The sequence below is a fragment of the Brachyhypopomus gauderio genome, unplaced genomic scaffold (genome assembly GCF_052324685.1).
Source record: "Brachyhypopomus gauderio isolate BG-103 unplaced genomic scaffold, BGAUD_0.2 sc74, whole genome shotgun sequence".
Lineage (NCBI taxonomy): Eukaryota > Metazoa > Chordata > Actinopteri > Gymnotiformes > Hypopomidae > Brachyhypopomus > Brachyhypopomus gauderio.
In genome coordinates this window covers 797,291-812,880 of record NW_027506895.1, presented here as the reverse complement: position 1 = coordinate 812,880, position 15,590 = coordinate 797,291, and the positions used below count along the sequence as shown (strand labels likewise).

Here is a 15,590-nt window from a genome sequence, read left to right as displayed (position 1 = left end):
TCAATAAAACGTCTACTCACATTATCCAGATGTAACTTACAACATAAATGTGTACTAGAGACCTAGCATGTGAATGTCATATGAATTGTATTAGCTCCTTATTAAAAAAATATGGTATTGTTAAATACATTTATGAAGTGCTTAATATCATACATATTTAGCACAATAATTAAAAATGTGAAATGGAGTACATGGAATACCACAGCCAAGTGGCAGGCACAGTACACATCTGTGCATGGGCTGTAGAAGCTGGAAGCTTCAAGGTCAAAGCAGGATGCACCCTAAAAGGTGGAGGAGAATCAAGTGCTGTGTGACCTTAAGATACAGACTGGTGCAACGGTAATGGTTAACCAATCAGACACAGCGATGATGGACAAGCTGCAGACGACGGCCGTAGTGAAAGATGTCTCAAGCCCCCCGGGACAGAAACATCAAGAACAAGGAGCACGAAGAGCTGGAGAAATACTAAGGGCTGAAAGAAAAGGTGGTGATCGCTGCGCTTGGGGCTGTGACCCCCAAACTGTGAGAATGGCTCCAGCAGATCCCAGGAACATCCAAGATCTCTGTTCCAGAAGAGTGTAGTCCTGGGAACTGTTAAGATACTACGCAGGACTCTCTATATCCCAGGCGTCTGGTGGAGGACCCAAGGTTGAATGAAGAAGACCACCCAGGGGAGGGTGAGTTGGGAATTTTTTTTTTTTTTACAGGGTCTCGATGCCCTAGTGTAACGGGAGGTCTCGATGCCCTAGTGTAACGGGAGGTCTCGATGCCCTAGTGCAGGGGTGCTCATTACGTCGATCAGAAGTGTCGGTCGATCGCGAAGGAATGTGCGTAGATCGCGTCACATAAAATAGTAGTAGATGAATCGCACATCTGCACTGACGGTTGTATTTTGATTGACATTCACGGTAGCCAATCTGCAATCCACTCAACAAATTACGTGCCCCCCCCCGCTCAACAAATTACGTTCGCCGCCACCCCGGTAGATCTTTCTGACTTGGTCATCTTATAAGTAGCTCGCAAGCTGAAAACTGTGGGCACCCCTGCCCTAGTGTAACGGGAGGTCTCGATGCCCTAGTGTAACGGGAGGTCTCGATGCTCTATGGGAGGTCTCGATGCCCTAGTGTAACGGGAGGTCTCTATGCTCTATGGGAGGTCTCTATGCCCTAGTGTAATGGGAGGTATCTATGCCCTAGTGTAACGGGAGGTCTCTATGCTCTATGGGAGGTCTCTATGCCCTAGTGTAATGGGAGGTCTCTATGCTCTATGGGAGGTCTCGATGCCCTAGTGTAACGGGAGGTCTCTATGCTCTATGGGAGGTCTCGATGCCCTAGTGTAACGGGAGGTCTCTATGCTCTATGGGAGGTCTCGATGCCCTAGTGTAATGGGAGTTATCTATGCCCTAGTGTAACGGGAGGTCTCTATGCTCTATGGGAGGTCTCTATGCCCTAGTGTAATTGGAGGTCTCTATGCTCTATGGGAGGTCTCTATGCCCTAGTGTAATGGGAGGTCTCTATGCTCTATGGGAGGTCTCTATGCCCTAGAGTAATGAGAGGTCTCTATGCCCTAGTGTAATGGGAGGTCTCTATGCCCTAGTGTAATGGGAGGTCTCTATGCTCTATGGGAGGTCTCTATGCCCTAGTGTAATGGGAGGTCTCTATGCTCTATGGGAGGTCTCTATGCCCTAGTGTAATGGGAGGTCTCTATGCTCTAGTGTAATGGGATTTCTATAAACCAATTGCCAATGTAGCCTACAGAAGCAGTTTTTTACTGTATACTGTTTTCTGGTCATGTTCTAGAAAGGAGACTGAGAAATAATTATATATGGTCATTATATTATTGCTAAAACAACCAACCAGAACTGTATATATACACACATACACATAACTCACATGCTCACATATTTATCATGATTATATGTGATTTTTATAGACCTTTTCCATATGGGTATACTCAAGGAAGATGTAGAGTCCAGCGATGTTAGAACAGAAAAACCCATATAAACTGTTGCCAAAGCTAAACACACACACACACACGCACGCGCACACACACACACACACCCCTCTCCACTGTGAGTCAAAACTCTACGGAGTTTAGCCACTGGTGCCAGGCCCGATGACCCCGGGCAGGCAAAATGCCAACCACACATGGCGTGAACTGATCGTGCCCACTTGCCCAGTGCAGCTGGGGTTTCTCCAGAGCTCTCTGAGGAGCCCAAACCTGTCTCTCCATGGACGTGAGACCCAACCATCCATATCTTCACCATGGACGTGAGACACAACCACCCATATCTTCACCGTGGACGTAAGACCCAACCATCCGTATCTTCACCGTGGACGTGAGACCCAACCACCCATATCTTCACCGTGGACGTGAAACCCAACCACCCGTATCTTCACCGTGGACGTGAGACCCAACCATCCGTATATTCACCGTGGACGTGAGACCCAACCACCCATATCTTCACCGTGGACGTGAGACCCAACCACCCATATCTTCACCGTGGACGTGAGACCCAACCATCCGTATCTTCACCGTGGACGTGAGACCCAACCACCCATATCTTCACCGTGGACGTGAGACCCAACCATCCGTATCTTCACCGTGGACGTGAGACCCAACCACCCATATCTTCACCGTGGACGTGAAACCCAACCATCCGTATCTTCACTGTGGACGTGAGACCCAACCACCCATATCTTCACCGTGGCCAAAGCTCTTAATCTGGCATGTAATTGTTCCTCATCCCGGGCCAAGAGCGACAAGGACGAGCATGCGGCTAATCCCAGCCCCCTCCCCCCTCCTCTCCCCTCCCCTTCTGCGTCCGTTTTTTCCACCCGGTTGTCGTGGCGACGCAGCAGTTTCTCCCTGCGTTGATCCCCCTCTGTTGCCCTAGCTACTGCTACCGTACCGCACAAGGACGACCACAGGAGCGGTTCACACAGGCCCGGGGTCGTGCGGACATGAACAGAACCGCAGGGTTCACGCAGGGCCTCAAAGACATCGGTCAGCAGACCCGAGGAGACACGTTTACGCAGAGGCTGCAAACTTTCAGAAACTACACGTTGGGAATGTTTACCACTATGTTACTATTATACACAATCGCCCAAATGTTCCGACGTCAGCAGAACGCACTCAAGACTCGTACAAGTTGATTACTGGATCGTTGTCACATCATGGAGATGGCAGTCATTATTAGCTTAACGGTCACATCCAGTCCCTCAGTGAAGCTCGTCGAAACTCTCAGCCACAGTAAGCAGCCAGATATCTCTGGTGTCAGCCACACCACGGTGGCTACACTCTCATTTCTCTCAGTTTCTAACTGCTGACACTCAATATTGCTCTAAGGGCAAACACAAACAGCAGTGATTCACACGTGTGAGGATGATAACGTGAGATCTGACACAAGACATCCAATGAAAGTACGACAGCGGTACCATCACTCCAGAATGAAACGTGTTCTCACTTCTTCTTTATACAAATCCATGAAGAACAACGCTGGGACCTCTGATGGCGAGAATCCAAGCACACTGCGTTTAACACCCGTCGTGACGGGACAAAATACATCCGTGATCTTAAACTTACCCACAGTCCTCTCTGTTCAACTTACCAGCAGGTGCCTAACAGAGTCTAGTGGTCTACGGTTCCTGGAAGCCACCACCCACAAATGGAGATTCTCCGCCCCCTCAGTGGCTTTGCGGTAAAGTGTTGGGGTGGGGGAGGGGCGGAGGGTAAAGGAGGGGTGAGAGGGGGAGATCAGACTTAAGGTAGCCTGACTTTGACTGCAAGTTCAAAACAATACTCATTACAGCAGAAGCCTCAAAGAAGACAAACAGCGCTTACTCCGATACAGGAAGCAGTGTATCAGGGTAACGGTGGTTGGTGTGGATTATCCTGAAGTTCCTGGCATGGTGACTCCACCACCCCCCTCCCCCCCCCCCCCACCACCACCCCCCTGCTGAACGTAAAGCTAATTTTTACTCACATCAAAATAATCACGCAGTTGATGATGGTCTTTGTCCTTCGTCTCCTCACGAGGACAGGACGGTCTCGTCCCCACCACCCAGCCCCGAGCTACCAGAACTGACAGGGCTCACAGCTGCCTCTCCTCAAAGACATAACGACAGCCCGGGTCCCGCACGGCCCCGCCTCCCCAGGGGGGGTTGTTCCATAACAAGCTCCATGGTGCTTCTAGGGCTTGTTACAGGAAGGCCGAGGCGGGTGTGCTGGAGTTGGAGACGGCCGGGCTAACGGCTGACCAGAGGGCAACAGGGACGACTTGACAGGCCGCGCGGTCAGACGCTTGACGTCTGTGGCACTTCGAATGTAAACATGTCATTTGGTAACAACTTTTTCCAACCCAGCAGAGATGTCAAATTACTTAAACAATAACAGCATGGCTATCCAGAAACACCGTTACACTATTGGTGGTTGACAACCAGGTCTCTTTTTTGTTTACTTTTTGTTGCGTTTAACGATTTTTTTTTTACTCCATTTAATTCGCTAGTTTGAGAGCCCCTCCATATGTGAAGCATACCAGACAACCACTGCATTACATACTTTAACTGTGTGTATAAAACACACACACACACACACACACACACACACACACACACACACACACACACACACGTGCTAAATAGAATCAGTTGTGCAGGTAGCAGGGGGTCAGAAGAGTGGCTGTGGTCAGCTAAACCATAACAACCCAATTACTGCAGAACAACCCAATTACTGCCAACACAGGGAGCTATTGATCCAACACACAATGCAAAACCAGACATTTACTTACACACACACACACACACACACACACACACACACACACACACACACACACACACACGCACTCACACCCTGACACCTTGTAAAAGTTCATTAAAGTTTTAGCATTACAGAGTCCTTTTCTTTAGAAATGGCTGATGTCTTTCTCACTCTCTCTCACTCTCTCTCTCTCATCTCTGTCTCACTCTACCCCTTTCTCCAGGCAGAAAAGAAACACCTTTTTGAAGGTGTCTGGTTTCACAGCGCAGCCGATGCAGCACACCAAAGGCGTTTGGCTGGTCGGTCCTCACTGGCGAGGAGCGAGGTGATTGGCTCACACTCACCTACTCCTTCCAGGGTTACTTCACACTGTCAACAAAGCCCAGTGGTCCCAATGCATCCACTCGGGGCCTCACCTTTGTTTACAAAACAATGTACACGTTGTTAATTAACCTGAAACTGGAGGGGGAGGGGAATTTACTTAGCCCGCGTTAGCTGCTAAGTAAGTGTTAGCTGCAGGTGATTAGCAATGACTGATCTCAGAACAGTCTGCACAAAAGGCCACACAGGCTAACCCTCATTAGTGTTTATGGTCGGTCTCACCGCTGCTGGTTTACTATGATATTAAAGAAGCAGACATAGGCTTTATTCCTCCTCGGAGACTAAAACCTCTCAAAAGCACAAATCTTAGGTTCCCACCTGGAGAACTGACCACTCCTCATAGCATCATAAGTACACGCCTGGATGGGAACACAGAATGATTTGTTGCAGAGTTACATTATTCACAACTACTGCAGCGAGCAAGATGATTCACAAGTCCGTTTCACCACCTCAGCAGGAAAGCTCACACTTTACAGATCCTCATTAGACACACACTCATCACACACACATAAAGAGCCACGCACTGATGTACACACTCATCACACACCAGAGGTGGGACCAAGTCAGTGTTTTGCAAGTCTCAAGTAAGTCCAAGTCTTTATACCTCAAGTCCCGAGTCAAGTCTCAAGCAAAGACACTCAAGTCAAGTCAAGTCTCGAGTCAAGACAGGCAACAGTCAAGTCAAGTCCCAAGTCTGAAACTTGGAATTTCAAGTCCTTTCGAGTCTTTTTTTTTTTTTTACCAATGTTGCAGGTATATTTTAAATGTAAATAATAGACATGCGTTCTATTTTAAATCTGTATTCTCCTCAAATCTTGATAAAACATGTGCAACTGAAAACACGAAGTATAAAAAAAAATTCAAATTACACCTCTTTATTGCACAGTTCAATTTGTTAAACTTAGCTGCAAAAATATTCATACTTTAAACTACAATTTTCCAGAAATAAATATTATGTGAAAAAGTCATAAGTAGAACTCCATGTTCAAATAAAAAGTGCTGATATTTTCACAGTACAATACAAAGAACCATAACAGCATTTTTCCCTCTCTTCTCTTATCTGGTTTCTTAGAGAACATGTGTGTCCATGTGTGAGTGACACAAGACAAACAAATATAAGAACTGAACAATTAACCGGAATCTGCAACTTTAGACATTTCAGTAAACTATTCTGCATTGCATTTGCTGGCCAAAAGTCTGTATGTCATTTGTGCACGATGAATGATGTCCCCATAGCTGAAAACTCGCTCCACTTTTGTCAATATATTTTTTTCTTGACGTAGATATCTTCAAATACACAATCCATGCTGAGATAGAACTGGATATTATGATGGTGACAGAGAGAGGCTCTCTTCCCCGAGTTCAGATACAGAATCCAGGGTTGCCAACTCTCATGCACTGAGCGTGAGACACACGCATTTAACCGTCTTCACACGCTCTCACGCCACACATCCGATTTCTCACGCCGGAAAAAAATCTAGTTTATTTACCTCTGATCCACATCTATGATTCAATGAGTTACTAGTTTGCTCTGGCACCAACCACTGGCGATCGATCGATCGCGATATAATACTTAATTTGTGTCCATTTTACACCCCGCCCGGTAAAAATTTACGTTCGCCAACCCCCCATTTGATTGGTTGTGCTGCAGCTCATGCACACACACACGTACCGAGTGTGGAAAAGCAGAGGACTGGTCTGCGTCAGAAGGACGGAAATGAAATTAATGGGGCACACTTTATAAATATTAATATGCGTTTTAAATTTTAGATTCGGGGTAAAAAAAATCAAGTCTTTGCAAGTAAACAGGTTCAAGTCCAATTCAAGTCCCAAGTTATTGGTGTAAAAGTCCAAGTCAAGTCTAAGTCTCTGAATATTTTTTCAAGTCAAGTCAAAAGTCTTAATATTAATGACTCGAGTCTGACTCGAGTCCAAGTCATGTGACTCGAGTCCCCACCTCTGTCACACACACACACAAAGAGCCACGCACTGATGTACACACTCATCACACACACACACAGAGCCACGCACTGATGTACACACTCATCACACACACACATAAAGAGCCACGCACTGATGTACACACTCATCACACACACATAAAGAGCCATGCACTAATGTACACACTCATCACACACACATAAAGAGCCATGCACTGATGTACACACTCATCACACACACTCATCAAACACACACAAAGAGCCACGCACTGATGTACACACTCATCACACACACACACATGTACACACACGCACTGATGTACACACTCATCACACACACACAAAAGAGCCACGCACTGATGTACACACTCATCACACACACTCATCAAACACACACAAAGAGCCACGCACTGATGTACACACTCATCACACACACACACATGTACACACACGCACTGATGTACACACTCATCACACACACACAAAAGAGCCACGCACTGATGTACACACTCATCACACACACATAAAGAGCCACGCACTGATGTACACACTCATCAAACACACACAAAGAGCCACGCACTGATGTACACACTCATCACACACACACATGTACACACTCATCACACACACACATGTACACACACGTACTGATGTACACACTCATCACACACACATAAAGAGCCACGCACTGATGTACACACTCATCACACACACATAAAGAGCCACGCACTGATGTACACACTCATCACACACACTCATCAAACACACACAAAGAGCCACGCACTGATGTACACACTCATCACACACACATGTACACACTCATCACACACACACACACATGTACACACACGTACTGATGTACACACTCATCACACACACATAAAGAGCCACGCACTGATGTACACACTCATCACACACACATAAAGAGCCACGCACTGATGTACACACTCATCACACACACTCATCAAACACACACAAAGAGCCACGCACTGATGTACACACTCATCACACACACATGTACACACTCATCACACACACACACATGTACACACACGCACTGACGTACACACTCATCACACACACATGTACACACACGCACTGATGTACACACTCATCACACACACATGTACACACACGCACTGATGTACACACTCATCACACACACATAAAGAGCCACGCACTGATGTACACACTCATTACACACACATAAAGAGCCACGCACTGATGTACACACTCATCACACACACATAAAGAGCCACGCACTGATGTACACACTCATCACACACACATAAAGAGCCACGCACTAATGTACACACTCATCACACACACACACACACACACACACACACACACAAAGAGCCACGCACTAATGTACACACTCATCACACACACATAAAGAGCCACGCACTGATGTACACACTCATCACACACACACACACATGTACACACACGCACTGATGTACACACTTATCACACACACATGTACACACACGTACTGATGTACACACTCATCACACACACACACAAAAAGCCACGCACTGATGTACACACTCATCACACACACATAAAGAGCCACGCACTAATGTACACACTCATCACACACACACACACACAAAGAGCCACGCACTAATGTACACACTCATCACACACACATAAAGAGCCACGCACTGATGTACACACTCATCACACACACATGTACACACACGCACTGATGTACACACTTATCACACACACATGTACACACACGCACTGATGTACACACTCATCACACACACACACAAAAAGCCACGCACTGATGTACACACTCATCACACACACACACAAAGAGCCACGCACTGATGTACACACTCATCACACACACACACACAAAGAGCCATGCACTAATGTACACACTCTCTTCCATTCGTTGTCATACCAACTCTCACTCTCCTTCACTGCTTCCAAAGACAGACAGACACACACACACACACACACACACACACACACACACACACAGAGGCACGCGTGCTCACACTCGCTCTTGCCAACACATGCACGCACACGCCTAAGAGGTGTTATGCAGTTTATTTGGCCTTGTTCTGACATTATTTGAATAGATGGGGTGCAGTTGTGGGGTTAGGATGAAGTATTACAATCTGATGGCAACCAACTCTGACAGCCCAACCTCTGGAGGAATCAATCCTCACGTTAAACTCAAGTTAAAATTAACACTAAATTATATACGGATTCACATGCTTGCTAGAATGTTTCTGAAATCATTGATTCCGCCCTCCTTTGTGAGGATAACAGCAAATGAATAGTGTGAAGGAATCTCAGCTGAGGTCTCCATTGTGTATAGGTGAGGTGTTTCAAAATATGGGCCTGAATCCAGTATACAAGGCAATAAAATCAGAGAAAGGGAATTCATTTTTTTAATCGCTCCCCTGACAAACTCGCATGTCTGTGAATCCTCACAAAACCAATCACCAAGACCAGATGTCATCTTCAAAATATTCCCCAAGCCTCTCCTCAAAACTAGCCCATACACAAACCGACCCAACACACAGCGACATGGCTCATAACCCGTCACATATGTCGGATCGCGCTGGCATTGATGAGGCTACTTGTGCGGCTTGGAGTTCTGTGCACAGGTCTCAGGTCAGACCACTTTGCTTCAATTATCTTCAAACACTCATATGAAAGCTGCAAAACTGGTCTGAGATCAGCAGGAGGGGAGGCATGGTGGGTCAATGTGGTGTAAACAGGCAGGGCCTAGCCAGCCAGGAGGACCCTGGACGACCCAGAGTTCCATGGGCTGGCCAGCTCCGACGTGGCCCTGTGTGCCCTAGACCGCCCAACCCGCCGGCGCTGGCAGACGCTGAATGACCTACAGTCTGTAGTCACCTCCTCCTCTCCCTCCCTCCATCACTCTACTCCTTCACTCACTCCTTCTCCCTTCTTTGTCCAGGTCTGGACGCTGCACTGTACATAATTATCACCCTCCCACACACAGACACACCTCTAACCACTTGTCTTTTCTTCTCCTATAACTGAGGGAAGAATAGAGAGAGGAGGAGGAAGAGGATGATGAAGAGCATTCACATGTGATCCCGTTCCTGGACATTTTGTGATGGGTTCTATAAAACTTTGGGGAATCCGTACACCTGCCAAAGTGTTCTGAAAACCAGATGTTGCGATGTGAAAGCTACAGTTATGAAAGCTACTAGATCACCACAGATGTGAAACCGAACCTCAATAATAATACATGCTTTACATTCATTCTAAATGCCAAAGAACTTACTGCACGAAATTTGCAACAAAACAGCTGTAGGGAATTTCATGTGAAAACACCCAAAGACAAATAGGAAATGCCCATGTAAAAGCGGCGGAGCACGGATGTCATTACATCGGCCGAGTGTAAACACAGCCCTCGGTGCGCACAAGGGCATGATGGGTAAAACTAACTGGACATACTTAAACGGGAGCCGTGCCAGTCCGTCTGCAGGCAGCACCAGACCAGTTCAAAAATCGCTCAAAGCGACTGCAGCCTTAAAATAGATCGTTCTGCTCCAACCCAAACTGCCCTTTGCTCATACAGCTGTGGCTAAACAAGGTCTCGGTTTAACATCGTATCAGATTCACGTTGCCCCTTTTGCGTCATGTGACAGGAAGGAGACAGACAGAATCTCGTTCTACTATTTGTTTGTCGGGTAAGACTAAAAATTCTGCTTCATTAGACGCTAATTGGTTATGACAGTTCATAGTGCAGAGTACAAATACGTTTGACAGGAGAGAGCGATGCTTATCAAGTCATAAACCCAGGATTACAGTCACAGGACTGTGTGACATAACGTGGGTCTTGGTTTAATCCCAACTAAATCAAAATGTCAACAGCCACACCTCCGAAACAAAACAAAACCAACGATGCTGCTCTTTACAAAATACAGTGTGCATATTCATTCATTTTTCATTACGTAAATACAAGATCCCGTCATCCTGCCTGATCTTTAAAGAGTTGTAAAGGTTTCTTTCAAACTTGGGTTATTCTGCAAAGATTATTTAAGAAATATGGCCCTTTTAGGGAGACGACATAATGACTTCCTGAGATGCAAAGTAAATAAAGGAGCAGGTTTGTTTGCGAGTTCTTCAGCTCTGCTTAGAGGCCCTGTGCACTTAAATCTTTTTAAGCTTGAATATTTGAGGTTTCTTCCTGTGTTCAACATTTGCTAACACTTCTGTCACCCTGTTGTGCTTATCTTCTGGTACATGAAGCACACACTCACGCCTCCGTTTACACACAGGCACACGGAAGACAATGATTTGACCACTGCCATACTCTTGAGAATAACACGATGCAGTGTTGAGAAAGGGTCTTTTTCACCGTTTAATCATAGTACTGCTTTCTCTCACACACGTGTTTTCAACGGTCTCTCCTTCGCTTGGATTCAAAAACATCAGCTGCACAATTGTTATTTTATTTTCCATCCAACAGATCACAGTGCACCACACCACAATCTCTCTTCATTTCTCTCTCTCTCTCTCTCTCCCTCTCTCATACACACAGACACACAGCTTGATTGCAAACAATGAGAAAGTGATTTCTGTCTTTAGATCTCCCCGTTTCTCTCAATCGCTCTCTCTTTTTCGGTCTCAAACACTCTTTCTCTCTTTTGGTTTCTCTCCACCACACACTCTCTCTGTCTCTCCCTCTCTGTCTCTCCCTCTCTCTATTGCCACTCTGGCATAAAAAAGAGAACTGTGGGCTTGCGTGATGTCACTCCCAGAGCCGGCATGGCCCCCGTGTGCTGTGCGCACTGCTGGTTTCCGCCCGGGGCATTTGGAAGAGCAAAAGAGTCCAGACACAGTGGAGGAATTCGAGGAGCACCGCAAAAGTAGCCAAGCGCTTTAGCAGGGATTCAGGTCAAAGAGCTTTTTCCTGTCTTCATTATTAAAGCCACAGAAGAAAAGAGAGAGAGTGTGTGTGTGTGTGTGTTTGTGATACAGTATCTGCCAGTGTCAACTGCTTTATTAAATGAGAGTAGAGGAACGCGTGCACACACTGACTAGAAAGGGAAAGGCCGACATAGAGCACATCTGTGTGGCCGCTGTGAGGCCATCCCAGCACCGCTGTCTCGACACACATGTACTGCACACAGCAGTTTCACAGAGTTCACTACTTAGGACAGGAAAGCGACTCTAGTATAAATCTCCACCACTATCGCACCGAGAAAAACTTCGCACGATCAATCCTGCACTCCACCGATTGTTGACATTTTGCACGCTGAACCGAAGCCCAGAGACACAAACACGGGGGCCTCAGTTCTGGGTTTCCTCCAAACGACGGGGTGCACTTGCAAGAGAAAGGCAGGACGCACCGTGGCACAGCGCCCCCTCCTGGGGGGGCCACCCCAGCCAAAACCCAGACCCCACCCCACCCCCCACCCCACCCACTTTCTAACAGGCCCACCACACAGCACAGATGAAAGGATTTAACGAGCTCACGTCACGGCCCAGCTGGCTGAGTGGCGGGCCTGCCCGCTCTCTGCTGTGCTGGCACGGACCCAGGAAAGGGGCTCGCAAAGCAGCGGGCCTCGAGCCGGATTCAGATCCCCCCCTGCGTGCGGCGTGCACCGCCCCGCTGAGGGCTGGCTGCCTTCGGACGCTCGGACCGGCTCCTCTTTCTCTCCTGCGTCATCCTTCCAAATCTGGACTCACAGAGCTTCTAAGTGGCAATAGAGGCGAGCATGGATGCGGAGGGGGTGTTTAAAAGCGGCGCGCCGTACGGATTTGTTTGTTTACTAAAGGAAAAGGAAGGCTGGCTTCAGCCGGGGGAACAGAACCACGCTGTAGGTTCTGCGTCATGGGCTTTCACTACCATTGACTCACTAAAACATCTCACTTTGACTCACTAAAACATCTCACCTTGACTCACTAAAACATCTCACTTTTGACTCATTAAACCTTTTGTGGAACGATAAAGTAAGTCAAACGTGGCATGTGCAGTCCTGCACGTCAGGACACTTTGTTGTGGGCAGAAACACAGGGGTCGGCAAGCGCACAACATGCATAGTGAACCCACCGTATGACAAACAAACAGAAGAACTTTCCAGCTCTGTTTCAACAGACCTGATGGACAAAACATGCAGCTGAAGAAACACACACACACACACACAAAACTACTGGGGTCTCCATATCTCTGCTGACAAAGATTCGGTTTTAAGAGCAGCAATCCAGGAAGTTAATCCTTACATGAAAGATTAATGCCTTTTGAACGCCTATGGGTCAACCAGCACAATCTGCCTAGAATACCAATTTGGGTTGGTGGGCTGGGATATTCTTCCAGAGCCACTTGTAAGGGGACTGAGCCTTTTTCTTCAGGGGTGAACATGTAAAAATGAACAGCCAAGAGCTCCTTTCAGCTGCAAATGAGGACACGGAAGAATGCCAGGCTATGAAAGAGTGTAAAAGGACAGGATGAAAGAGAGGGAGGGAGGGAAAGAAAGAGAGAGGAGGAGAGGAGCAGGAGAGGAGTTAATAGAATCTAAGATCTTGGAGACTTTAGTCTCCTGAGTGACCCTGTCAGCCTGTCAGAAAGAAAGGCAGACAGACAGGCAAATGGGCATACAGAAAGAGCTAGTGTATGTGTGTGTGTGTGTGTGTGTGTGTGTGTGTGTGTGTGCGTGTGAGAGAGAGAGAGAGAGAGAGAGAGAGAAATGAGAAATAAGGTCTGTTAAAATTGCCAACATCAGATAACAACCTGCCATGGATTAAAAAGCAATAACCCATCGTGTCCTGATCACGTGACTGAATTGTTGGCAGTACTCGTAAGCGCTCCAAAAGACGCGTTGCACTTCACTACACTGGACCCGAACTCGCCAGACCACCATGTACGAGTCAAGGATTTCACGTACTTCTAATGTTTGATCTACTAAAAAAACAACTAACTGACGCTAAAAACAAGACTAACTTCTATGACAACACACGAAATAAAAGTCTCTCAGAAGAACCAAACCGAACCTCTACCCTAAGACCAGTTGTTCATAATTCTAACTGAAATAACCACATACACACGGGATGGGATACCGGGCCAGACCGGTCTCGTCTAACTACGAGTTCGGTACCGTCAGTCTCTTCCCCGTTACTTTGTTTTAGCGGTGGCGCGAGCTACCGGCTCGGTGTTCCTGCTGAGGTAACACGACGTCATGTGGTACCGTGACACGGCAGAGGGGATGTTCTCCCGAACCGGAGGCTCTCGGTACCAAACACACACACAACAAACCCCAACTTACATTAACTTACTTAACTTACGTTAAGTTTCAAATACTAAACTATGCCCTGTAGAAAATGCATCAAATTCACCAATTTATCGGATGTCAAGTGTTGACAACCACATACAGTGCAGGAAAAAACAGAATCAAAGTCATTTTCATTTTAAAAATATAATTTCATAAGAAACTTGTATTAGTAACTTTTCGCAAACACACCAAAACGGCATAAAAAAACTTTCTGGTGGCGACGTTTCTAAATTCAGATTCAAATGTGTCGCTTGTGTGATCGATCAGACACACACCGATGTGTCCGCTACGTTTTAATACTCTGCAGAATACACCGAGGTGTGTGTAACCTGACGCCAAAATCACAAGTCCGAGGACGAACGGTCGTTGCAAACACACACATTGCAACACATTAGGAGTGTTTACGGCGAGCGGAACCGCTCGATCCCTGTCCGGCTGTCACTCGCAGCTGATCACGGTGGCCTTACGTGGCGTGCACGACCGATCGCGACGAACGTAAATAAACATCTCACATCCTCACCGGCTTTGCAGGGATCCTTGTAGTCGATCACGTCCGTGGAAGTTGGACTCTCCTCGTAGTAGCTCGGCTCGATCGCGTCCAGATCGGTCGTTTGGACCGCGCAAAGGCTGGAGAGCAGGAGCAAACACCTCGTCGCGAGACCCATGGTTCGGGAAAAAGTGGGGACACGCCGACAGAGCAGAAATAGAGGTGAAGACTAGATGAACGAGGGAGAGACAGCGAGGGAGGGAGGGAGAGAGAGAGAGAGTGAGAGAGAGAGAGAGAAAATGGGAGGTTTTAGGGGAAATGAGCTGCTTTTCGAGGGCGGGTTTAAAAACACAGCTCTGCTTCGGCTCGGCGTCTCCAAAGAAGGCCTGTGATTTATTGTTTGGACCGGGATCTGGGCCAGACGAGAGCCTGCAAACTTTGCGAGAAGGAGCTCGGGCTTGATCTTAATATAAGCTGGAGACATCCCCGTGCGTGTGCGTAAAAAGTCACTGCCCAGTATTGGATTGCGTATTTCACGCGTAATATCCCTATTGAGGTCGACATCAGTTCATCTTTTTAAAAATATTTCTCTTTTTTTGCGTTCTAGGCGAATTGACGCAGTTCCGGAACAAAAACGAGGCATTCCCCAAACTGGGTTTCATTTCAAGTGGAGGGTGGGGGTGACCCAACCCAACACATCATCATATAAGAGCAGGAATACTCAGGGGGGGTCACGTACCCTCACCC

The 15,590-nt window shown here is 47.1% G+C and overlaps 1 protein-coding gene across 1 annotated transcript in view; it reads right to left on the bottom strand.

Moving 5' to 3' along the window:
* Nucleotides 1–15,186, bottom strand: part of bmp1a (bone morphogenetic protein 1a) — a 43,308-nt gene extending 28,122 nt beyond the window's left edge. The window contains exon 1 of the mRNA XM_076990192.1: nucleotides 14,877–15,186. Coding sequence (XP_076846307.1) covers nucleotides 14,877–15,021 — 145 coding nt within the window. The 5' untranslated portion in view covers nucleotides 15,022–15,186. The remainder of the gene's footprint in view (nucleotides 1–14,876) is intronic.
* Nucleotides 15,187–15,590: the final 404 nt, after the last annotated feature.